At 37.7% G+C, this 26,861-nt stretch overlaps 1 protein-coding gene across 1 annotated transcript in view; it reads left to right on the top strand.

Moving 5' to 3' along the window:
- eIF2Bbeta (eukaryotic translation initiation factor 2B subunit beta) overlaps positions 1–26,861 on the top strand; it is a 199,645-nt gene that overhangs the window by 6,361 nt on the left and 166,423 nt on the right. Inside the window, exon 2 of the mRNA XM_090370568.1 lies at positions 18,261–18,347. Coding sequence (XP_090226694.1) covers positions 18,261–18,347 — 87 coding nt within the window. The remainder of the gene's footprint in view (positions 1–18,260; positions 18,348–26,861) is intronic.

The raw sequence follows: 26,861 nt of genomic DNA, 5'->3' as shown, positions 1-26,861 counted from the left end.
ATTCCTTCAAAAAATTTGATTTGTCTAGTTCCTCCTTTAATTTATTTAAGCTGTCAGCTTCCACAACAGCAAGGTGACTTGGGTGTACCCATTTTCTGGATCATCATCATCAGCCATTTTCAATCCACTGCAGGATGAAGGCCTCTCCAGCAACTTTCCAGTTCCTTCTGTTGTGTGCAATGGCCATCCATTTACTACCCACAAACTCGTGAATTTCATCTGTCCCTCTCCATCGTTGTCTTCCAGGTTTTCTTCTAGCTCCTTTTGAGTACCATTCTGTTATTCTCTTAGTCCATTTGTCATCATGTCTTCAAGCTAAGTGTCCTGCCCAAGACCATTTTAGTTCTTTAGTTTTGATAAGAATGTCCTTTACTTGAGTTTGCTGCCTAATCCATGGGTTTCTCTTCTTATCTAATAGTCTGATTCTCAATATAATTCGTTCCTTTCTTTGCTATGTCGTTCTCAGCTTCTCTTCCATTCTTTTGGTGAGTGCCCAAGTTTCACTTCCATAAGTCATGGTGGGTATTATACATTGGTTCATTATTTTGTGTTTCAGAAAAAATTGGGATATTGCTCCTCAGTATGTGACTATATTTACTGAATGCTATCCATCCAAAATTTTTTCTTCTCTTGACTTCCAGCCATTTATCATTATTACAGTTGATGACTTGTCCCAGATAAGTATATGACTCCACCTTTTCAATTACTGCTCCTTCAATCATTATGTCCCTTTCTATGGCATGCTTGTTCATTATTACTTTTGTTTTAGCCATATTCATCTTTATTCCAAAATCTTTACTAACTATGCATAACTGATTAAGATTTTCTTCTAGTTCTTTGGGATTGTGGCTTATGACCACAATGTGATCTGCAAATTGTGAATGGTTTAGGTACTCTTCATTCACATTGACTCCTTTCTGCGACTAGTGTAGGGCAGCAGTAAACTTCGGGGATATTGTCTCCTTGTCGAACTCCTTTCTCAATTTTAAATTTTCTACTGTCTGTCTAGTCTAGTAAAGGAGGTAGCGTTCTCATATATTTTCTTCAAAATCATAATATATGGGGTATCTATGCCTTGTCTTTCCAGTGCCCGAAACTGCTTTATTTTCTGGATATCAGTGGCTTATACAGCATCTGCCAAAAAAAAAAAAAAAAAAAATACTAGTTCCAACATCACTGCATCCTTTATTGAAATAACTTTCAGTAAAGTAAAATTTATTTATCCATAGTCATTCCTGCTTCTTGCTAGGTTGATAAACCAGTTTTCTGTGATTTGCTCTTTCTGCCTGCCTGCCATTCTTCCCTCTCCGTCTCTTCCTAGCTCACTTCTTATCTTTCTACATCTCTCATCACCTCTCGACATCTTTTCTCCTGACCTTTTGCCTTCAGTTTCCAATTTTAACATTCTCTTTGGCAGTCTGTCATCTCTTTGCATCTCTGTTGTCTGTTTCTCTCAAATTATTATTCTGATTCTCTCTCTCTCTCTCTCTCTCTCTCTCTCTCTCTCTCTCTCTCTCTCTCTCTCTAATGGCCACATTTCTTATTCTGTCATGCCTTAGTCTTTTCAGAGACCCCTCTCAAGAAGTTCATTTCCATTGCTTGCATTCTGCTGATATCCTTCTGCTTTCAAAATTTTTCAAAAATATCTTATTACCAAATTAAAGATATGGGTTACGGGTTAGTCCAATCTGGTACCCCTTCTGATTGATCACTATGAGTAGTAGTGATTGTGGTACTACACTTAGGTTATTGGATAATGAAAAAGACCTGGGCATAATTGTGCAGTCAGTTGTGAAATTCTCTGGGTAGTGAAGACAGGCTGCCAGGACAGCTCATGGGGGTTTTATAAATGATATACAGAAACTTTGCTAGCAGAGATAAGGAGGTGATTACTGCTTTGTATAAGGCCACCATGGTTAGGCTGCATCTTTAGTACTGCATACAGGTCAGGAGGCCTCACTTTAGGAAGAATGTATATCTGCTAGAATGGGTGCAGAGAAGGGCAACCAGATTGGTGAAGGGGATGCTAAATGCTAATGCTAACCTTCAGTTAGCATTAGCATTTAGCATTAGTAGAGGCATAAGATGTAAGAAAGCAAGCTTATGCAGCATCAAGGTGCCTCCGTAGCCAGGTGGGCAGGAGCAGCAGTGCGTAACACACGCTTCTGGATTAGACCGGGGTTCGAGCCCGTCACCACCAAATACAGAGGATGGAAAGGTCAAGGAATGACTGCCACATATCCCAGAGCAATATGGCCTTAGTTGCTAATGCCATTAAAAAAAAAAACCAAATATGCAGCATCAGCCAAAAAAAAATGCTCCCATTTCACCCCTCCATTCGTTCCAAATACCTGTCCAGCTCAGCACAACAAAAGGTGGAAGTCTGTTCCACCAATCAACTACCCATGGCTAAAGGCAAACTTCCACACGTCTATCCTACAACTGTCCTTCCTAAATTTGAACCTATGCCCTCTCAGGTGATTATACTGAGCAAGAGGAAGAATCCCATCAGCATTGAGCATGCTCAAACCATTCAAGGTTTTGTTTTTATACACATCTATCAAATCACCTCGCCGGTGCCTAGTCTCCAGACACTGTAATTTGCAAAACGTAAGCCTTTCTTCGGAAGAGCAACCATTTGTTCCATTCACTAATCTTGTTGCCCTTCTCTGTACTCGCTCCAACAGCTCTACATCCTTCTTAAAATGAGGCCTCCAGACCTTTATACAATATTAAAGGTGTGGCCTGACCATTGCCTTCTACAAGGAGATAATCACCTCTTTATTCCTGATAGAAAAAATTCCTGTATATCATTGACAAGACACCATGAGCTACTCTTGCAGACCATCTGCACTGCTCAGAAAACTTCATATCTGCCTGCACAATTACCCCCAGATCCTTTTCATTCTCTACCACTGTCAGTGTAGTACCACAGAGTTGATACGTTACTCTGGGTTTACTGCTTTCCATACATAGTACTTTACATTTCTCAATGTTAAACTTCATTTTCCACCTCTCAGCCCATCTGCTCAACTTTTCTAGATCCTGTCGCAGCAGCGTACTGTCATTAGTGTCCTTAACAATCCTGCCCACCTTCGTATCATCTGCAAATTGGACATTAAGCCTGATTTACCATTATCAATATCATTTATAAATACAGAAAACAACAATGGACCCAACACTGAACCCTGAGGGACCCCACTAATAACATTAGTCCACGAAGAACAGTGTCCATTGATTACCACTCTGTCTTCTCCCACTCAACCATCCCTTTATCCATAGCAGCAATTTGCCTCCAGTGCCATACTGCTTCAATTTGTGCAGCAGTCTTCTATGTGCAACAGTATCAAAATCCTTTCTAACATCCAAATATATGATATCAGAGTTATTCCCTGCATCCAGTTCCTTTGTGACCACATCATAGTATCCAATTAAATTGGTCAGACAAGACTTCCCCTTAACAAAACCATGCTGTATCTGAGCTATAACTGAAGTTTTGTCCAGATGATCCTGCAGTGCTTCTTAAACAGTGCCTCCATTAATTTCCCTGGAACAGAAGTTAAATTAACAGGTCTATAATTACTTGTGTCGCCCTTTGATCCTGCTTTGTGAATTGGGGTCACATTTGCACATCTCCAGTCCATGGATACCTCTTCTGAGTCCAAGGAAGCTCTCATAATCATGGCTAAGGGTTTGCTGTCTCCTTTAATATAATTGGATACATTCCATCCGCCCCAGATGCCTTTTTTATGTTTATCTTCAACAATTTCTTCTACACTTTCCTCTCAGTTATTACAAAATCATCTGGCTCGCTGCCAGAGTTTAATTCACCTCTGGCATTCCCCTCCCTGAATAACTCTTCATGTGTGAATGTAGATGCAAAATACTCATTTAGTTTGTTAGTTAACTGAGTAGGATCATCAACAGTTGAACCATCAATATCCAGTGAACCAATCTGATTCATCACTTTCCTTCTAGAGTTTACATATGTAAAGAACTCTTTGCTGTTTTTCTTTGCATCCTTTGCCAAAGATTTCTCATAATCTGCCTTTGCCTGCCTAATCTCCTTTTGTGACTTGGTTACAGACCAGCTTATATCTATCATAGGCTTTTATGTCACCCATTAATTTATATGTATCCCATGCATTTTTCTTCTCTGCCACATCTCATTAGTTCATCTGACTCTATTGTCAGGGAAGGCATTATAGCCATAGTTGCTTATGCGCCTTTAAACTCCCATAACAACAACAAAAACAACAAAATATTGTCAGGGAAATGGGCAACATACTTTGTAAAAAGGAAAGGTGGAACAGGACCAGGGGCAAAGGTTGATGACGTAGAGCGGATATCATCTCTTAAGGGCACAAAAGGTGATATAATAGTTGTACACATTGGCACTAATGATATCAAGAGTAGGAGACCGGCAGAATTACTTAACAAGTACAGGTCACTGTTTAATAAAAGTAGTGATTTAGGGTTGAATTTGAAAGCGTCTGCAATTCTGCCCAGACACGATAGGAGGGAGTATATGATGAGAGCCTTGTCGATCAATTCGGCCTTGGAAAGATTGTGCAAGGCTCAAGGGGTAGAATTTTTTTCAGCCTGAACTGTACTTGTTAACAGGAGACACTGCTTCTACAGGGATGGGATACACTTAAATAGAAAGGGTGCAAGAATATTTGATGATGCTATCGAGACAGTGTTAGGTGGGTCGGAAAACTGCTAGTTTGGGTGGAGACAAAGACTAATAGGTTAACAGTAGCCACTGGCAGAGGTGAAAGAGATTCTTGCACTGCTTCAATTGGAATGAGCAGAAGCCTGAAAAACAAGATGCAGGATATTTCAGAGAGTGCTGGGAGTCATTGCAGTACAAGTAAACACATGGGTTGTGTTAGGGTAACTAAGAATAGAAAGAGATGCATGTATACTTGCGTGTACACCAATGCTAGGAGTTTAGTAAATAAATTTGATGAATTTGAGGTATTTCTCAAAACATCAAAGGCAGATATTGTTGGGATTTCAGAGACGTGGTGTCACGCAGATATAAGGGATGCAGAACTGCAATTTGGGGAGTACAACGTCTACAGAAAGGATAGACAGGATAGGAAGGGAGGAGGGGTTATGCTATTAGTTAAGAAACACATAAAATCCAAGGAAGTGAAGCCAGTCGACATCGCTGGACAGTGCAGTGTCGAGTCAGTTTGGTGTAACATAAGCACCGAGAAAGGAAAAATGAGAGTAGGTGTGTGTTATAGCCCTAATGAATCTGATGAGTATAATAAGAAACTGTACAGGGAAATAGAGTGGGCCAGTAAATCAGAGAGTCTTATAATGGGGGATTTTAATTTCCCAGATATTGACTGAATTTGGGGGCTGGTCACTCACACACTAGCAAGGCTTTTGTGAATTTATTGGATGATTGTTTTCTACCTCAGCATGTTCGGGAGGCAACTAGAGGGAGTAATACTCTTGATTTGATTATCAGCAGTGATTCTTCATGCATTAAGAATCTGCAGATAAATGAACCACTAGGTGGCAGTGATCACAATGTGCTGAAGTGGGATTTACTCAAAGAGGTAACTACCATTAGGGGTAAAGGCAAGGGTTATTGCTTTCGTAAAGGCGACTATGATGGACTGAGACAGTATTTAAATTCTATACAGTGGGACCAACTGATGATGTTATCAACAGCAAATTCAAAATGGGAAGCATTCAAAAAAGTTACCTTGGAAGCTACTAGGCTTTACATACCAAGTAAGAAATTTTGTTCAAGGTTTAGGCCTAAATGGATGTCAGATGAACTAATGAGATATATGGCAGAGAAGAAAAATGCATGGGATACATACAAATTAACACGTGACACAGAAGCCTATGATAGATACAAGTTGATCTGTAACCAAGTTACAAAGGAGGTTAGGTAGGCAAAGGCAGATTACGAGAAATCTTTGGCAAGGGATACAAAGAAAAACAGCAAAGAGTTCTTTACTTATGGAAACTCTAGAAGGAAGGGGATGAATCAGATTGGTCCACTTGATATCGATGGGTCAACTGTTGATAATCCTGCTCAGGTAGCTAACAAACTAAATGAATATTTTGCATCGACATTCACACATGAGGAGTTATTCAGCAAGGGGAATGCCAGAGGTGTATTCAACTCTGGCAGTAAGCTAGAGAATCTTGTAATAACTGAGAGTAAAGTGGAGTAGAAATTGTTGAAGATAAACACAAGAAAGGCACCTGGGGTGGATGAGATCTATCCAGTTATATTAAAGGAGGCAGCAAAGGAAGTAAGCAAACCCTTAGCCATTATTATGAGAGCTTCCTTGGACTCAAGGGAGGTACCCACAGACTGGAGATGTGCAAATGTGACCCCAATTCACAAAGGAGGATCAAAGGCTGACACAAGTAATTATAGACCTGTGAGTTTAACTTCTGTTCCAGGAAAATTAATGGAGGCACTGGTTAAAGAAGCACTGCAGGATCATCTAGACAAGACTTGAGTTATAGCTCGGACACAGCATGGTTTTGTTAAGGGGAAGTCTTGTCTGACTAATTTGATTGGATACTATGATGCAGTCACAAAAGAACTGGATGCTGGGAATAACTTTGATATTCTATACTTGGATCTTAGAAAGGCTTTTGATACTGTTGCACATGGCAGAATGCTGCACAAATTGGAACAGTGTTGGCATTGGAGGCAAATTGCTGCTATGGATAAAGGGATGGTTGAGGGGGAGAAGACAGAGTGGTAATCAATGGACACTGCTCATCATGGACTAATGTTAATACTGGAGTCCCTCAGGGTTCAGTGTTGGGTCCATTATTGTTTTCTGTATTTATAAATGATATTGATGATGGTATATCAAGCTTAATGTCCAAGTTTGCAGACGATATGCAGGTTGGCAGGGTTGTCAAGGACACTACTGACACTATGCTGTTGCAACAGGATCTGGAAAGGTTGAGCAGATGGACTGAGAGGTGTCAAATGAAGTTTAACATTGACAAATGTAAAGTACTACATATGTGAAACAGCAACCCCAGAGCAACGTATCAACTCTGTGGTACTACACTGACAGTGGTAGAGAATGAAAGGGATCTGGGGGTGGTTGTGCAGGCAGATATGAAGTTCTCTGAGCAGTGCAGACGGGCTTCAAGAGTAGCTCATGGTGTATTGTCAATGATATATAGGAATTTTTTTAGCAGGGATAAGGAGGTGATTATTCCGTTGTATAAGGCAATAGTCAGGCCACACCTAGAGTACTGTATACAGGTCTGGAGGCCTAATTTCAAGAAGGATGTAGAACTGTTGGAACGAGTGCAGAGAAGGCAGCAAGATTAGTGAATGGAACAAAGGGGTTCTCTTACGAAGAAAGGCTTAAGTTTTGCAAATTACAGTGTCTGGATGAGATCTATCCAGTTATATTAAAGGAGGCAGCAAAGGAAGTAAGCAAACCCTTAGCCTTGGCACCAGCGAGGTGATCTGATAGAGGTGTATAAAGCCTTGAATGGTTTGAGCTTGCTCAATGCTGATGGGATTCTTGCTCAGAATAATCACCTGAGAGGGCATAAATTCAAATTGAGGAAAGACAGATGTAGGATAGATGTGTGGAAATTTGCCTTTAGCCAGCGGGTGGTTAGTTGGTGAAACAGACTTCTACCCTTGTCGTGGAAGTTGATAGCCTAAATAAGTTTAAGGCTGAGCTGGAAAGGTATTTCGAACAAACAGAGGGGTGAAGTGGAAATGTTTTTTTTTTTTTTTTTGCTGATGCTGCATAAGCTTGCTTCTTGCATCAAATGCCTCTACTAATGCTAATGTAATATGACCCTTAGAACCTCCTGTTGCTTTGATATATTTTTCAAATTATTACACCTCTTACAAAGTTTTGTTGGCAATTGTAGAAAATAATTTGCAAATGTAACAATAGGCATACCTATTTATTTCCCTTTTTTATTTGTTACAATTTGGTTTCTGGCAGAAAAAATGTAAATTTCTATTATTTCGATAAATTATTAAACTTTTATTTGCTTCATTCTCAACATCAGTTACATCTGAATTTGTCTTTAATTCCAGTTCTTTCTATATTTTCCATGAATTCTAATTTACTGTTTGTTGTAATGTCTTGTTTTTTTAATTTTTACTCCTGTTTCTTTACTCTTTCTTCATTTTTACTTTGTTTCTTCAGATGTACCTAATTTTTGCGGAACTGGATGGTCTGAAAAATGCTGTTATTGAATTTTTTTGCTTCTCTGCCAGTTTTTCCTTTTCTCTCTGTCATATTCGTTTCTGTGCTTCCGAATTGAATAATCGCTTCATTTCTTATGGAGATAACATAACAATAATATAGTAAAAATGTTTAAAAGTAATCAAAGCATTTGAAATATTCAAATACAATACAAATATGTATTGTATTTGAATATACAATACATATTTGTATTGTATTTGAATGTAACTACCTATGCATATATGAAAGTACTTACATTCTTTATATTATATTTTGACAGTTTAATAAATAGCATATTAGTTTTATTTTATAGTACACAAATTGTGTATTGAATAAAACAATATAAGTACTGCTAGATGCAGTAAGTGTTGACCTTGACTCACCTACTTCATGTATAAACATTGAAACAATATGGCTGTTCTTAGTAGTGCCAGTGGCTGAAGTCGGAACTGTAATTGAAATTGCGTATGGGGGGGGGATTCAAATGACTTCCAAATGTGATAAATTATCGTGATGATTTTAAAATTTTTCATGGCTTATACACTACTCGTGTCCATATGATTATTATTGCCTTTTTTATTATTGTTTCATTTTGAGGCTCCTATTATATGTAATAAGTGGATTACCCACTAGGCATGCCCTAAGTGCGTGCCTAATGCGTAATCCATCTCTGAGTCTCAAGAGGAAGATGCCATCACCATTTAGCTTGCTCAATCCATTCAAGGCCTTAAACACCTCAATCAGATCTCCCTGCAGGTACCTAGTCTCCAGACAAGGAAGTCTGGATACATATAAGGCTTCAAAGGAATACAAGAGAGGCTTCAGCTTTGCAAATTGCAGAACTGAAGCCTTTCTTGGTAATAGCACCTTTTTGTTCCCTTCACCAATCTGGTTGCCCTTCTCTGCACCCATTCTAGCAGATCTATATCCTTCTTGAAGTGAGGCCTTCAGACCTGTATACAGTACTTAAGATGCAACCTAACCATGGGCTTGTACAAGGGGATAACTACTCCTTATATTGCCATCAAAGTTTCTGTATATCATTGACAAAACCTCATGAACTGCCCTGCTCAGAGAACTTCATATCATATGCACAGTTACAACCAGGTCTTTTTTCATTTTCCACTGCCCTGACTGAATGGTGTACCACATAGTTGATACATTTCACTGGGGTTAGTGCTACCCATATGCAGTACTTTGCATTTGTCAAGGTTAAAGTTCAATTCTCATTTCTCAGCTCATATGGGTGCACTATGATCTCTGTTGTCAATGCACCAATAAACACCAAAACAACCAACCAACCACCCAATCAGCCCAACTGCCTAATTTGTCTAGATCTTTTTGCAGTACCTCACCTTGATTATTGTCATTAACCACCCTGAAAAATGGCAACCTTGATGTTAGGTTGAGGAGGACTGTTGTAATAACAGAATAAATCCTAAGAAGAAGAAAATAAACCTTTGTATCATCTGAAAACATAGACTCATCAGTATCATTAATAAATATTGAAAATGACAATGGGCCCAGCACTGAACACTGGGGAACTCAGAGAACTTCAGCCTAAGCTAACTTGTAAAGTACTAGAGAGATACCATTGTAGGACACGATATGCATTGTTATTTGTATAAAGTAAAACAAAAGTTATCACAAAAAGAAAATGCAGTTTTGTAGTTAACATTGTTTGACACTACACCCTTGAGTTATGGCTAACAGTTTGCTTACCTCCTTTGCTTGCCTCCCTTAATATAAGTGGATAGATTCCATCCACCCCAGGTGCCTTTTTTATGTTTAGCTTCAGCAATTTCTCTTACCCTTTCCATTCAGTTATCACAAAATCATTTAGCTCCCCATTAGGGTTCGATAAACTTCTGGTATCCCTTCCTGAAAGAATTCCTCGCAAGTAAATTTAAATGCAAAATACTTATTCAGTTTGTCAGCAAGTGAGCAGGGTTATCAATGGTTAATCCATTGACATCAAGTGGACCAACATTGTCAATACAAGTGTTAGAAAAGTAGGATGCTAATAAGTCAGCTTTAACTTTTGCTCAGGATTCAGTAGCATTCAGTATTGTACTGATGGACAGAAGTTTCAGCCAATTGCTTTGGCAACAGACCAGACTGCTTGACTACCATTTGGACAAGAAGCAAGTCTGGGAACTTTTTCACTAATTATCACATAAATTGGGATCCTCAGCTAAGCAGTTGATTTCAGACATTTGCACTCTCTGCTACAGTGCCAAGCCCTATTGTGCTCCTGGCCTTCATACTTATCATCTGATATTTCGATCTTCCATTTGATTAATGAGCACCACAGTGGACTCGTCAACTTGAATTTGATTCTCATCAACCTGATACTGAAGCCTCAGCATGTTGACCGACTGGGTCTGTGTAACTAGAAAACTGTAGCTAGTCAGCTGGAGTTGTGAAAATTAAAATCACCAAGGAAAATATGTCACTGCTAGGAAAGTTATATTACAGAGAGTTGACTTTCAAAGAATTCAGAGTGATTATTGGAGTTGGGGGGGGGGGAGAGAGAGAGAGAGAGAGAGAGAGAGAGAGAGAGAGAGAGAGAGAGAGAGAGAGAGAGAGAGAGAGGTAATGAACGTATTTAACAGCATAGGGTAGAGAGATTTTAAGCCAGAGAAGATCAACCCCTTGTCTGGTTGTCAAAGGCCAATATTACAATGCATCGATTTGTATTATTATTATTGCAATAAAGATTCCTAAAAGGATGAGATTTCAAATTAGGAAGTCTCTAACAAGGAATATCAGAGCAGACATTGCACAAGTACTGCCTTTATAGCAAAAGAAATCATAAAGCAAATAATTAGGGAAACTGAGAAGAGCAGTGTTTGAAGCAACTGATAATTGGGATTCTGTCAGAAAAAGTAAGTGGGGCTTGGTAATCTATAGGTGGAAATGGACATCATTGAGAGTTGAACTAAGATCATGTATATTTGTGAAATGAATGATAGTGTTTGGAAGGATTAGATCTTTTTGCAAATAACTTTGATCTTTTAGTTTGACTATTCATGATGCATTCAGTAGATAAAGTTAAAATAGAAGTGGGGGGAGTGTTATGTAAATTAATGAAACTTTTGGACATGGTGTACATATAGCAAGAATTAACTATATAATATTGGTGTAGATACACCATAGTTTCCCCATAAATTTGAACTATGTATGTAGTGTAAAGGCATCGTTTTAATTGTATCTCATATTGTGGGTGCCTTCACAATGAGATAGCTGGTATTGCACTACTTCAAATAAATAACGCTTCTCTAGTAGAGAAGACTACTGTTCAATGGATACCACCATTCAGACAATCATTTCAAAGCTAGTGGTCTTCATCATCAGTGGGTGGGCAGGTACTCGGTAATGCAACATGCCATCACAGTTTCGAAGTTATTTCCACAATATGAGAGATGCCAAATGGTGTAGGTAATAATAATGTATTAGAAAATGAAATACACAAGGCATATTTCTTATGGGTTTAGGTAATTAACTATATAATATCAGTGTAGATGCACCATAGTTTACCCATAAATTTGAACTACGTATGTAGTGTAAAGGCATCGTTTTAATTGTATCTCATATTATGGGTGATATATAAATAAATAACGCTTCTCTAGTAGAGAAGGCTACTGTTATTTATTTTCAGTGGATACCACCACCTAGACGATTGTTTTGAAGCTAGTGGGCTTCATCATCATCATCAGTGGATGGGCAGGTACCCTGATAATGCAATGTGAAGGCACCCACAATATGAGATACAATTAAAATGATGCCTTGACGCTACATATGTAGTTCAAATTTATGGATAAACTATGGTGTATCTACACCGATATTATATAGTTAATTACTATATAATATCGGTGTGTAGATACACCATAGACAACTCTTAAGAAACTACAAAGTAGTTGTTGTAGGCATCATTTGCTCTTTCTCATATTGTGCTCTGCCTTCACGACGAGTTGCCATGATATTACACTACCTCGAATAAGTAATACTTCACTAATAGAGAAGACTATTGTTACTTATTCTCAGTGAGTACCACCACCCAGACATGTTTCAAGGCTGTTTTGTATGTGTGGGATAATAACTTGACTATCCACTTGTCCCTATTAGACTTAGAAAAGCAAAAAGGTAGAGGGAAAGTAATAGTAGGAGTGGAAGAGGAAAAGAAACGGTGTAGAAGAATGAAAGGGACAGTAACTCCAACTCATACCACTCAAAAACTTAAACAGTGGGGAAGACTGTTATCACCTATTCTTGGAAACTCCGGACATCATCAGGCTCCCCCTGGTGCTGTTGCAGACATGACGACCCAGTTGTGAAGATAATCACACAATATGAGAGATGCCAATAGGTGTATATGACAATATTTAAAATAACTAAATGCACAAGGCATAATACATTAAGAGTTTAATATCTATATAATATTGGTGTGTGATGATAGGCCAATAGCCTTGAAACATGTCTGGGTGGTGGTACTCACTGAGAATAAGTAACAATAGTCTTCTCTATTAGTGAAGTGTTACTTATTTGAGGTAGTGCAATATCATGGCAACTCGTCGTGAGGGCAGAGCACAATATGAGAAAGAGCAAATGATGCCTACAACTACTTTGTAGTTTCTTAAGAGTTGTCTACGGTGTATCTACACACTGATATTATATAGATATTAAACTCTTAATGTATTATGCCTTGTGCATTTAGTTATTTAAATATTGTCATATACACCTTTTGGCATCTCTCATATTGTGTGATTATCTTCACAACTGGGTTGTCATGTCTGCAATACCAGGGTACCTGCCCACCCACTGATGATAGGCCAGTAGCCTTGAAACATGTCTGGGTGGTTGTACTCACTGAGAATAAGTAACAATAGTCTTCTCTATTAGTGAAGCGTTACTTATTCGAGGTAGTGCAATATCATGGCAACTAGTCGTGAAGCAGAGCACAATATGAGAAAGAGCAAATGATGCCTACAACAACTACTTTGTAGGTTCTTAAGTCAACACACCGATATTATATAGATATTAAACTGTTAATGTATTATGCCTTGTGCATTTAGTTATTTTAAATATAGTTAATTACCTAAACCCATAAGAAATTATGCTTTGTGCATTTCATTTTCTAATATAGCAAGAATATACTCACCTCCATGACATAATGTGGTCTAGAGCAGTGGTTCTCAAGAGTTCTTTTCTGGTGGTCACAGAAATGGTCACAAGATTTAGCTGGTGGCCGCACAATTCTTTTTTTTATTAAGGCATTTATTCCATCTATAACAATGATAGATGGAATTTATATGCATATAACATAGGAATAATAATACTATTCCTAAAGTGATTGTAAAAACTGTAACTAATAAAAAATTATGTAATTTAAGATTCTATCATGAAGTCAGCTGAGAAACGTATATATTTTTTTGGTTTTGTAGAACAATATCATGTATCATACTGTAATACTTTGGTACTAAACTGCAAATATAAAAACAAATTAAATATCAGATGGGTGGTCAAACACCATTATGTGGTATTTAATTTTCTAAATTTTCTTTTCGACAAATATCAGAAAATATTTGTTGGTATTTAAAATAAATATAGTATATTTATTAACATGTCTCATACCATTGAATATCACTTTTATAAAAGTCCTTATGATATTTTGATTGTATATAAATCAAATTTTTTAATGTTGAAATTTAATAAATAAAAAATTTTGATATTTATGAAAATTGTCTGGTGGCCACACAAAATGTCTTGGTGGCTGCATTTGGCCACCATAGCTGCACTTGAGAAACACTGGTCTAGAGAATTCACCCCTTCCCCCACACATGTACACTACTCACTCCTCCAGTCACTAGCTGGTGGAATGGAGGCAGCAAGATTATAAAAGGACCAGTATGAAAGTAATGCCTCCTAATTTTTTGCTTTCAAATGTGCCGCTGTAGATCATTTCATGTCATTGGGTGGTCACTAGAGGTCACCAGTTTCGCCATACTGAGTGGTCCTGTTATCAGTCTCGTGAGTGTAGCTTACTGTGCTGTGATAACCATCATAAAGGAACTAGGCTACAACAAGGTTTGCACCCAGTGAGCCCCAAAAATGCTGACACATTAGCACAAAGAAGCCCTGAAAGTCATCTGTATGGAACTTCTCCGGTGCTATGAGAGTGAAGGAGAGGTTTTTCTTTCATGCATATTCACAGTTGATGAAACCTGGGTCCACCATTATGACCCTAAAACGAAGAGTCTGGAGTGACACCATCAAAATTCATCATGCAAGAAGTTCAAAAGACAGCCTTCTGTTGGTCCACCATTATGACACTATCACCATCATGGTGATATAGTGTTTTGGGATGAAGATGAGGTCTTGCTTGTGGACTTCTTGGAGTGTGGCACCAATCAACTCAGATCAATATGTGGAAACATTCCTAAAGTGATTGTAAAAACTGTAACTAATAAGAAGTTATGTAATTTAAGATTCTATCCTGAAGTCAGCTGAGAAACGTATATATTTTTTAGTTTTGTAGAACAATATCATGTATCATACTGTAATACTTAAAAAAAAGTTGAAAGCCTGCATCTGTAGAGTTCAATCAGACATAGAAAATTCATCATTGCATAGCGGAAGTGCATAGAAAATGATGGTGACTTTGTGGGAAACTCTCTAGGAGCAGTACGAAAGTAATACCTCCTATTTTTTTTTTTTTTAGTTCCAGTTTTAGGAATTAAATTTTCTGAGACAAAAAATAGGAGGTATTACTTTCGTACTGCTCCTCGTACACTAGCTGTTCCAGATGCCTCCTAGAGAGTTACCAATAGGTTCTATCCAGTGGACTATCTAGCTGCTGTCCTGCAAAAACTTTTTTAGAGCTGTACTTTGCAAATGTAAGGAATAGTGGATCTTACCATGATGCCCATCATAACCGCACAAGACATGACTCATACTGCATGCTGAAGAGATGGTGGTTGCCAGAGCTTTGCTCTGGAGTCTAAACATGGATTCACTTGTATTTTGGTGGTTATTAAGTTTTCCTATAATCATTTCAATAAATTTAACATTTTCATGTTCTGTGATAGTGTCTTTCCTATTCTATTATTACCATTTATCATTTCACAAACTCAGGCACAGTGAAGTTGCCAATTTCATTATCAACAATATTGCTTTTGTAATATTCCATAAAAATTAAGAATAAATAAATATTGCACGTGTTATTTTGACCAAGAGGACACCCCAGGAAACAGAAAAGGATTTTAGCAAATTAGTAAAGTTGCAGGGTTTTATTTCAATGTAGAAATCAAAATAATATGATAGTAGTCACTATACTGCATTCCTTGCATTCCTTTTTTTTTTTTTTTTTTATCTTTCTGAGGTGCTCTGTTCTCCCCGTTGACAGCAAAAAGGCTTGGCCTTATGTTCACTTTTGAAATGACATTGTTATCCCTCAATCAACCTAGAAATACTGATATTTTTAATTTGAATAGCATCGCCAAAAGAGGCAAATTTGTTATTCAATTAAAAACTCCAAACCAATGTAACAGCCTGTTTCAGTATTTATAAGAATAAATAAATAAAATAACAAGGAGAGATAAGGAACGTAACTTACTAGCCTGTCATTCAGACAGTAGGCATTTGACAACCTTGTGTTGAATGATGAATAATGTATGCGATATAAATGATGCCTAGTGATGTGTGGAGAGAAACTTCCAATTAAATTTTATAAATGTTGAGTATAATTTAGCACATAATACTGGGCTGCATTGACCCTACACAGCAAATTAGTGTGGGGTTTTATTTAAAGCACTGCTATAATTCTTGTTACTCTGAAGCAGATCTTTGTTTTAAAAATTTAAGAAAGTGTGAGAGATATGACAAATAAAATCATTTTTAAATATATGTTTGTATTAATACATATTTAAATATTTAATTTATTGTGAAAAGTACTGATATTTCAGATGGAAAATTTCAGCTCCATCCCATACTGAAGTTATAGTTATGCTATATAAACAAATTCAAACATTGATCTTGAAAAATGTAAATATTGCAAGTTTAACTTCTGAAATTGTTGATATAAATTCATACTTAGGTAGTCAGAGTAGTTAATGATATTAATCAGAGCATGCTACTTCAAGATATAAACTATTAAGATTAGCTTAATGAATAGCAATTAAGATAAAACATTGATAAATGCAAAGTACTTTTTTTTGGATAACGGTAATCCTGTGGTTACTACTATTAGCACTAAACTCAAGGTGGTTGATTTGTGTAGGATAGCATACCAGTGGACTCAAGATAGTTGATAATGAAAAAGACTTATGGTTTATTTTACAGTCTGAATTAAAGTCCTTCAAACAAAGCAGATATTGCTATCCTAGCAGATTATACAAGTATTATACAAGAACTTGTATAATATTTTATTAGTGAATTCCCCTCGGGTTCGGTGTTGGGCCCACTGTTGTTCTGTATATTTATCAATGATATTGAAGAAGGTATATCAGGCTTAATATCCAAGTTGGCAGGGGGACAGTAATGGCAGTGTGCTACTGCAGCAGGATCTAGAAAAGTTGGGTAGATGGGCTGAGAAGTGGCAACTGAAGTTTAACATTGACAAATGCAAAGTACTGCATATGGGTAGAAGTAACCCCAGAGAAACGTACCAACTGTGTGGTAGAAAATGAAAAAGACTTGGGAGTAATTGTGGTGTCAGATATGAAGTTTTCTGAGCATGCAGACAGGCTGCCAGAGCAGGTCATGGGGTGTTGTCAATGATATACAAGAATTTTGCTAGTAGGGAAAAGGAGGTGATTATCTCTTTGTATAAGGCAATGGTCAAGCCACACCTTGAGTACTGCCCACAGGTCTGGAGGCCTCATTTTAGGAAGGATGTAGAATTGCTTGAGCGAGTACAGAGAAGGGCTACAAGATTGGTGAGGGGAACGAAGGGGTCCTCTTACCAAGAAGACTTAAGTTCTGCAAATTACAGCGTCTGGAGACTAGGCACCTGCAAGGTGATCTGATTGAGGTGTAATAAGGCCTTGAATGGGTTGAGCAGGCTCAATTCTCTTGCTCAGATTACGAACCTGAGGGGACATAAATTGAAATTGAGGAAAAACAGTTGTAGAATAGATGTGTGGAAATTTACCTTTAGCCAGCGGGTAGTTGATTGCTGGAACAAACTTCCATCTGTTGTTGTGGAAGTTGATAATTTAAACAAATTCAAGTAGAAACTAACTAGTCAAACGTTTAGAGGGAATGGATGTGTGAAATGTTTTTTTTTTTTTTTTTTTTGGCTGATGCTACATAAGCTTGCTTTCTTGCATCACATTCCACTACTACTACTACTTTACTAGCAGGGACAGGGAGGTAATTATCCCATGTTATCAACTGCATACAGGTTTGTAAATCTAATTTTAGGAAAGGAATTATTGAAAAATGTGCAGAGAAGAGCAACAAGATTATTTGGGTCACAAAAGGGTATTCTTACCAAGAATGAATTCAGTTCTGTCAATTAAAGTGTGTGAAAACTAGGCATCAGCACAGTGCCTACTAGGCAAGACATGCTAGGTGGTAAAAAATTTAAATTGGAAAAGGATGGTTGCAGAATGGATTTGTAGAAATTTGCCTTGAACTAAAAAATTTGATTGTTGGAATGAACTTCAACCTCATGTTGTTGGTAGTAGGAAGTTTGAAAATTAGTTTAGAAAAAGGGAGAACTGCACAAATTATTAGAAGAGACGGCCAAATGATGATGGTTATTTTTAAATGATTTTTTCCTGCTGTGTGGTACAAGTTTACTTCCTTGAATCATTTTGCCTAATAGTGATATGAATTCTAAATTTCTCAGTTATCCAAAATTTGTAAATAAATTACTCCATTAGGAGCATATAATGCACTGTTATTTTCTTCAGTTAGCTGTATCTACATACAGCATAATTATTAGAAATTGAACTGTTTTGGTTTTGAAATGTTTGATTGTATGTTTAATTTTAGTTGGTAAAAAAGTTTTAATTTTGGAATATATTTTATTAGGAGAGCAAGGGAATCGCATACCATTGCTCAGGACACAATTAAAATATTGGAAAAAATTATATCCAGTAGTAAGTGGTCAAGTGCAAGGTGAGCAGAGCAAGTTGTAAGTTTTCTCTTTTTACGAAAGCTTATATTGTTTTAAAATCTGATATATAATTTTATTAATATTTGGTATAATATTAATCTAGATCTTTGTGTCTTTAATTCAAATTTTCATTTTAATTCAGATGTTTAATTCAAGGCACCAGTCGAGTGCCTTTAAAGGCAATAATTTTAACTGCAAGATGTATGTGATTTTAATATAAATTAATTTACTCAGCTGTAATGTATAATCCAATTGCTTCACTTGATTTACATAAGTGAGTTTCACGATTATTGTATTTTCATTATTGGATAGGTTGTTTTAGAATATTATTAGCTATATGGTGCAAGTCAGCCTGAGGCTTATGCTGCACCAGCCAAAAAAAAAATTCCCGAGTTACCCTGAGAGAGAGAGAGAGAGAGAGAGAGAGAGAGAGAGAGAGAGAGAGAGAGAGAGAGAGAGAGAGAGACAAAAGTAGAAGGGAATCACCAAGAAAGAGAAGAATGATGATATCCAGCTGAGGACTCTGGGTGTGCCAAGCTCATACTCACCAGATGTGAGCCCCTGGGAATATGCCATATAGCAGTGACATATTGAAATAAATTTATACCATCAAGTGTGGGAAAAGCAAAAATCATATTTCATTTCAGTTTGATTTGATATATTTGATTAGTAATCACAAATGATGCAAGGAGGCAAACTTATACAGCATCAAGCAAAAAAGAACCAGGTCCTATAATCACTCTGCATGTGCAAATTTCTGCCAGTGATTGATTACCTTGATATTTTTAGTGACTGGGGTTCAAGATGATAATGCTCCAGTACTCACATCCAAATGTTCCTAATCGTGGTTTGAGGAGCATGAAACTGAGGCTGAGCATCTCCCATGACCTGCACAATTGAGCCACTATGGGTATATTTGAAGAAGAGAGTGAAAAGCAGATTTTCTCCACCTTCATCACTCAAGGAGCTTGAAACCTTTCTCCATGAAGAATGGTCCAGTATTCCTATTAAGACAGTTTCAAGATTTATTTGAATATATTCCATATAGAATACAAACTGTTTTAAAAGTAAAAGGTGGACCAACACCATAGTAGTGCACATGTAACTCTTATCACAGGTGTTCCATTATTTTGTCCACTCTCTATATATAAATATTAATAAAATTTAAAAAAAAAACATTGCGTATATTCAATACTATTAGGTACTTCCATTTTCAGACTTATTTCAAATTTGGCACCCTTCACAGAGTAGCAACCATTTTGAGAGAATACCAGGTTTCATATAATTCTTTATGCTATGAAAACAATAAATGTTTCAAAAACAACTAGGATGAGAGAGTAGTTGTTTATTGACCTAGTGGGAGAGAAAAAACAAATAACCTGAAACTTTAAACAAACACAGCTTCAGTACTTGTCTGGTATCATGTTAGTCTTTTAATAAAATCCAAATAGTCGCAAAACTGGTGACGGGGCAACTGACAGGTTTTCTTGTGCCCAAATTCTGTACAAAACCCAGAAGAAAATCACTTCAGAAACGATTGCAGTAAAAGTTTGACTATATTTAGTAAGGTAGAAAAATTCTCAGATTTTTAATCATTGATTAACAGATAATGCGGGAATATTATTTTCGAGGGGAATCTGTAAGGTTCTCTGCTACCACTGCAGGGTTAAAGAATTTGAAAGCTAGATTCATTCCCACTCTTTTCTGTGCTTGATTGAATTTCCACAATCATAATATATGTGAATCAGATCACAAATAAAAATCAACAATAAATCTGTAGATGAAATTAATAATCTTGAATGCTGATGTAATAAAGGTTTGCTATTATTATAACAATTTTTTATTTTTTAGTATTGCAGACATTAAAGATTGCACATGGTGAATTGAAGTGCTGATGCATTCATAAATTTCAAGTCATATCAGCAGCCCACCAGTGACTGCTGCATTTTGCATGCAAGGTTATGCTAGCTGAACACAGAGCTAAAAAACTGACAAGAAGACTTAAAAAAATTAAAATAATAATTCCACTTATGTGATCAGCTGCTCAGAATGTAAAGTCCACTAACAATAGTGTACTAATAATATATATATATAATTATCTACCAGATGACATAACTTGTAATCCAAATTATGTCATCTGGTAGTTAATTATAATTCAACTAACACACTTCAGACTGAAACAGTGACATGCGATATGAAGTAAAAATAAATAATGTTAGACATCTATGTCCTTCTAGAAGTAATATTTCCAACCCTTGATGACCTGCACATCTAACCAGGGTGGTCACTATGAATGAGTCCATTTTCTGTTTGTACAATACAGACACAAAAAGGTGACCCGAGAAATGAAAACATTACAAGTTTCCACCACCAAAGAATTCCATGTGATTGAATCAGCTGATAAGGTTCTGATATGCAGTTTTTTGGATAAGGACTGACCCTGCAACATATATACTATTCCAGAGGGTGTTACAGTAACTGGACTGTATTAATGAGAGAGAGAGAGAGAGAGAGAGAGACTGACTATATAGAAAAGTAGAATGCATCAGCAAAGCTTTATGCTATGTAGTAGCCCTTAAAGAAATAAGTGGAGGTTATTTTTTGAAGGATGTTTCTGTTATTTCAGTTTCAGTAACAGCATATGTGTGTGTGTATATGCCATTACTGTGAAATATTCTCTGCATTTAAAAACCAGTTAAATCTCATTTATCTGAAATGGTAAGGACTTATAGTATTTCATATTAAAATAATAATAAGGGCATGATGGCCCAGTGGTTACAACACTGGACTACAAGCCTGATGGTTCCGGTTTCAAGTCCCTCCTTGGCAGGAGTGAACACGTATCCATGATGCTGGAAGACTGGCATAAATAATAATAACAGTAATAAATTATAATAGTAATTAAAAAAACATCACAAAAGTCACTTTAGAGGACCTACCTCCCCCATGGGTGAAGTGATGGGGGAGGCAGATGATTGTGCTATCTGGTGTCACTGACAAGAAATAACCACCACTGGATGCATGCTGATGTTAAACAGGTCTACCTCCATAGATAGATGATGTCAAAGAGAAGTAATGACCATACTGCATCGAGTGTGGTGCAGGATAAAGTCACTCGCTTTCAGGCCTTAGGCAGAGGGGTTGGTTCAAAAGGTCAGAGACTGTCTCCCAAGGAAGACAGTGGAGCAGTGGCACTGTCCCCCTTACGTCCACCACAAGAGAAGGACAAGACCATCTGGCCCAACCAACTGGAAGTGGCTCCTGCACAACTGTGTCAGTGACCACTCAGAAAGGAAGAAAGTGCCAAACCATGGATCATTGAAATGAATATGAAGTAACCAAGCTAGAGACTGATATGACAATGTACGGGACAAAACTATATACCAAGTGGTTGAAACGGTTCCCAGATGTTCAAGTCGCCAAACAGTGAATAGCAGACCAGAGAAGGACCATCTTCACAAAAAAACCTGATAGCTCTTGCAATCTTGGAAAAAACCAAGCAGGATGTGAGGGAACAACTATAAAGAACAAAGAATATGGACAATATTGAATCAGAGGAGGGAGAGAAGAAGAAATACAACCCAGAGCAACTGAAGTGGAAGCAAATGAGGTCATGATATTCAGAATAGAAGGCAAGTGGAAGAAGGTCCTAACAGAATTTGAGGGGATAGACCCCCACAAAGACCCACACTGTACCAAAGCAGAGACCCAATAGAATCCTGTAGCAAGTCACAGACTGCCTCAGTCAGAAAATAATACCACATTACCTTGACAACAGCGGTGCAATGCTGGAGGCCATCCACACAGTCATATACTGTGCTCCCGTAGCAGCCACTAGAATTAATGGAAGAGAAATGAGAGCCAGCAGCAGAAGAAATGAAAAAACAAGGAACTCATGCCATCTTGGGAAAGAAGGCTTCAGCAGAAGATGGAAAAAGTAAGAGTCAAGATAGGCCAGTTGACCCAGTATCGGTAATAAGAGGAAGAAGTTAAATGGAAAAGTGAAGAGCATCCTGAAGCGAGACAACGTCCACAGCAAATGTGAGACCAAAATCAGAGAATGGGAGATGCACTGAAGCAGAATGTTCTTGCACTCAGCAAGAGGCTATTCTGATACAAAGAGAGCTCCCAGAGGAAAACAAACAACCAAATCTTTGATGAAAACCAAAGAGCCTTCTGCAGGAGTGTTGGACAAGAGGGGAAAGAAGGAAATGGACCACCTGAGGAGCATTTGAGGATGGACCACAATTGAGGAGCAGTGAAGTAAAACATAACAGCCAAGCCTCCTGGATAAAACTAGAATGTGAGAAAACCAAAGGCATCCAAGAGATGTTGTTATTTGGCTTTTAGGAGCATTAGCAACTAAGGCCATATTGCTCCGGGATATGCGGTGGTAATTCCCTGACCTTTCCGCATCCTCCGTATCTGGTGGTCATGGGCTCAAACTCTGGTCTAATTAAGAAGCGTGTGCTACGCATTGCTGCTCCTGCCCACCTGACTACGGAGGTACCATCCAAGTGATGACAGAATGAGAGATTAGTGAGGAAGAAGCACAAGGCGATCAGGAAGTCCCACAATTGGCAAACCCCAGGAATAGATAACATCCACAACTACTGTTACAAGAAGTTCACTTGCACATACAAACAGAGCCGTTCACCTGGATGATAAGTCACTCAGAGCTTCTTACTCAAGGGATCACATACCTAAGGACTAAGATATAAGAAACTTGGTGAAATATGGGCTGATCACCTGTCTCCCAACAGTGTACAAGGTCTTGACCATCTGCATAACCAAGACGATATCGGACCACTTGAAGAACCGAACATCAGAAAGGATCTAAGTGGAGGAGCAAAAAGTACAAGGTGCAATTAACCATTGATTTGGCAATTTTGGAGTAAGCCTACAAGGAGCACTGCTACCTGTTTACATGGCCTACATCACAAAGCCTTCAACTCCATGCCTCATAGCTGGCTAACAGAGAAGACTGGCAAACTGAAGATCTGCAAAGCCTATCTGACAGTAACAAACTTTCTAGATGCAACAGTGGTGAAATGGAATAATACCACCATCAAGGTCAAGAACATCCCAAGCAAACCGATTCTAAAAGATTCCTAAAAGATTCTGGAAAATAAAATAAAATAAAATACCATCACAAATTCAAAAGCCTGCTCAAAGCAAAGCTGAATGGAGGGAACACAGTTAAAGCCATAAACACCTATGCGGTCTCAGTGGTAACATGCCCCTTCGGCATCATAAAATTGACTAACATGGAGCTGGAGGAGATCACGAGAAAGACAAGGACAATGATGACCAAGAGCCGCTGATACCACCCAATGAGAAATTGACCATAGCTCAGAAAGGAGGAAGGGGCTTGATAGACCTCATCGAGCAACAAAAGAAAGTGATAGAGAATCAGAAGGGTTACTAGCACAGCACCACTCTACAAGGCCACAATAAAGATAGACAAGGGGCATACGCTACTCAACCTAAGCAAGGAGACTCTTCCAGACTAGATGGAACAAATGAAACTAGAAAGATGGCCGGTACTGTAATGACCTTCATCAAGATCATATAGATAAAATGGCTTCTAATGCATTGTTCATGAGTGGACACTCTTCCCTGAGACTGAGGGATTTATGCTCGCCATTCAAGACCAGGTAGTCGACACCAGAAACTATAGAAAATACATTTCCAGTGAATCTGGAGTGACAGAGATGACACATGTTGATAATGTCACTTGGCCTCAGAAACAATCCAACACATTCACGCTGGATGCAGGGTGATTAGCCAGACGGAGTATACTCACAAACACAACCAGATTGCCTGGATAATACATCAAAAGCTAGCAAGAAAATACCAGTTGATCAAAGAAAGTGTACCATATTACAAGTACGAACCCCAGGCTGTACTTGACACACCGCCTCACAAGCTGTGCTGGGACCATAATAACAGACGAGACAATCCTGCACAACAGATCAGACATGACTCATTGACAAGAAGGAAAAGTCTATCTGATCAACACAGCAGTGCCCAACACTGGCAACCTCCAGGAAACATACGAGGAAGTACACAGACCTAAGACAGGTTTTCAAAGACGTGGCATGTGGAACAAGTAGTGACCATCTCAGCACCACATTAACCACCAGTATGGTACAAAAGACCCTACGTAAGAGCCCAGCAATAGGTCTTCCAGAGAACATCTACAAGGAACTTCAGAAAGTTGCAATCCTTGAACACCTGTAGGATAGTCAGAGGGTTCCTCAACTAATAGTAATAACAGCCGGACATAACAACCACCCTGTACACTTGGTATCACTACTCATCATGGGGTAGAATCCTCATCAAGAAGAAATAATAACACAAATATAATAATAATAATTGCAACTAATTGTGCTATTAACCTCTTTTTTTTATGTGCTAAAATGTAAATAGGAAATAAAACAATTTTTGTTAGAAAACAAAAAATATAGTGTAATCAAATATGATTATCAATAAAATAACACTTTTTAACTCTGCAATTTAGCTGTACTCCACTCTGAATCAACAAAATAAAATGCTAGGAAAGGAAAAATAAAATGAAAGAAGAGAATGAAATTGATAGCCAATACTCCAGTAAGCACAACACAGAGCCTTTCCCATAATGGTGCAAACTGCAATCCAAGTTAAGGCAAGGAAACTATACAAGAGCAACCATAAAAGTAAATGTTGACCTTAATTGCAAGAAGAAAAAGAATGTTATGAAAGGCAGGTTGAAACACAGTTAAATTGCAGGTAGCAGTAACACCTCACAAGCATAAGTCTATTGCAGTTTGCAGCCAAAATCCTTGTGTTATGGTTAAAAAGTGTTATTTTAATATGCAATTTTTAGAATACAGCAGCTAAAATAGAAAAATAAATGCATTATTAAAGTAAGAACTTCAACTTGTCTGTTACCAATAACAGTACCGAACAAAATTTTTTTTTCATCATACCTATGGAACAAAAGTTGGTTATTCTGAACAAAATGTCCTGATTATGAAAATACCAATCTTTTACTTCTGTAAAGTCTACATCAAAAGATATGCATTTTTTAAATTCCTTGTTTTTATACAATATCAGCATACATGGTTTTTATTATTACACACAATATATGTTACTTAGACATGGTTTCCCACTCAATGATTTTCTTCTATACTCCAGATTGCTTTCCGTTTAAGGAACCAACAGTAATCTCCCATCATGGCAGTCCCAGTGACCTTGGTATCGTTTTTCCATTGCAGTTACGTCCTGGTGAAAGTGCTCTCCTTGTTCATCACTGACATCTGCTAAGTTTTCAGGAAAGAAAACCAGATGGAAATGAAGGAAATGCATTTTCAATGACATTCGGCACCCTATGTTCTTGTAACATTTCAGCAAGTTTGTCACCAGTTGCTCATAGTTCTCTTTTCTCTTTCCAAGGAATCTGTGTACAACAGCCCTGAAAGATCTCCATGCAGCCAGTTCAACGTCATTCGGGTTTCTTTGAAATTCTTCATCTTTTAGGTGCTTTCTTATTTGAGGACCTATGAAAATTCCTTCCTTCAGCTTTACATGAGATAAATTTGGAAACATTTTCAGTAAATATGCAAATCCTCTGCTTTCTTTATCCAGTGCCTTAGTGAAATTCTTAATTAGTTCAAGCTTGATGTGTAAAGGGGGAAGAAAAACCTTTTGTGGATCAACCAATGGAACATATGTTACATTACTTTTGCCGGGAATATATTTCTCTCTTGTCCCAGTGTTGTATGATGTAGTGTTTGGCTGTTGCACGGCTATCCCACAAACACAGGAAACAACAGTATTTAGTGAAACCACCTTGCAACCCAACAAGCAGTCCAGTCACTTTGAGATCACCACAAATTTTCCAACCATAGTCATTGTTGGCAAGAATCTGGGTCATACTATCATAAGTTTCTTTCAGGCCAACAGCATGAACAAGAGGAATTGGTGGTAAAGTATTTCCATTATGAAGCAATACTGCTTTCAAACTTGGCTTTGACGCATCAGTGAACAAACGCCATTCAGAGGTATTGTGATCAATGTTCAGTTCGTGCATAAGACCAATGACGTCTTTGCAGACACACATTGTTTTCCATTGCAAAATATCTTAAACTCTTCGTTTCACTTTACGGTTTATTGTAATGTTTGTACCTTTGGCGAGTAAGTTTCACTGTTGTAGTCTGGATCCGAATAATTCAGCCTTCTTTTTGAGTAAGCTCAAGTCTCTGATCAAGCTGCTTAATTCTTCTTGTTCAGTGTAGTGTGGGGCCTTTTCTTTTTCTGGCTCATAGCCCAAATCATGTGAAGTACATGGTTTCACAACGTCTGGTAAAATGATTTCTTCTGTACCTTCATCACTACTTCCAATACCCCAAGATTTTGGTGGCACAGGTACTGGCAGTTCTTTACCTTGTGGCACGGCCTAATTGCTGATGGGATATTTGGATATTTGATGCAGTGATTGCTCTTTTTGGAAATACCTTTTATTTTTGTCATGC

Source organism: Mastigoproctus giganteus, chromosome 3 (assembly GCF_048544385.1).
Source record: "Mastigoproctus giganteus isolate SK-2022 chromosome 3, ASM4854438v1, whole genome shotgun sequence".
Classification (NCBI taxonomy): domain Eukaryota; kingdom Metazoa; phylum Arthropoda; class Arachnida; order Uropygi; family Thelyphonidae; genus Mastigoproctus; species Mastigoproctus giganteus.
The sequence above is the reverse complement of the archived record's forward strand: the minus strand, read 5'-3'. Positions and strand labels throughout refer to the sequence as shown.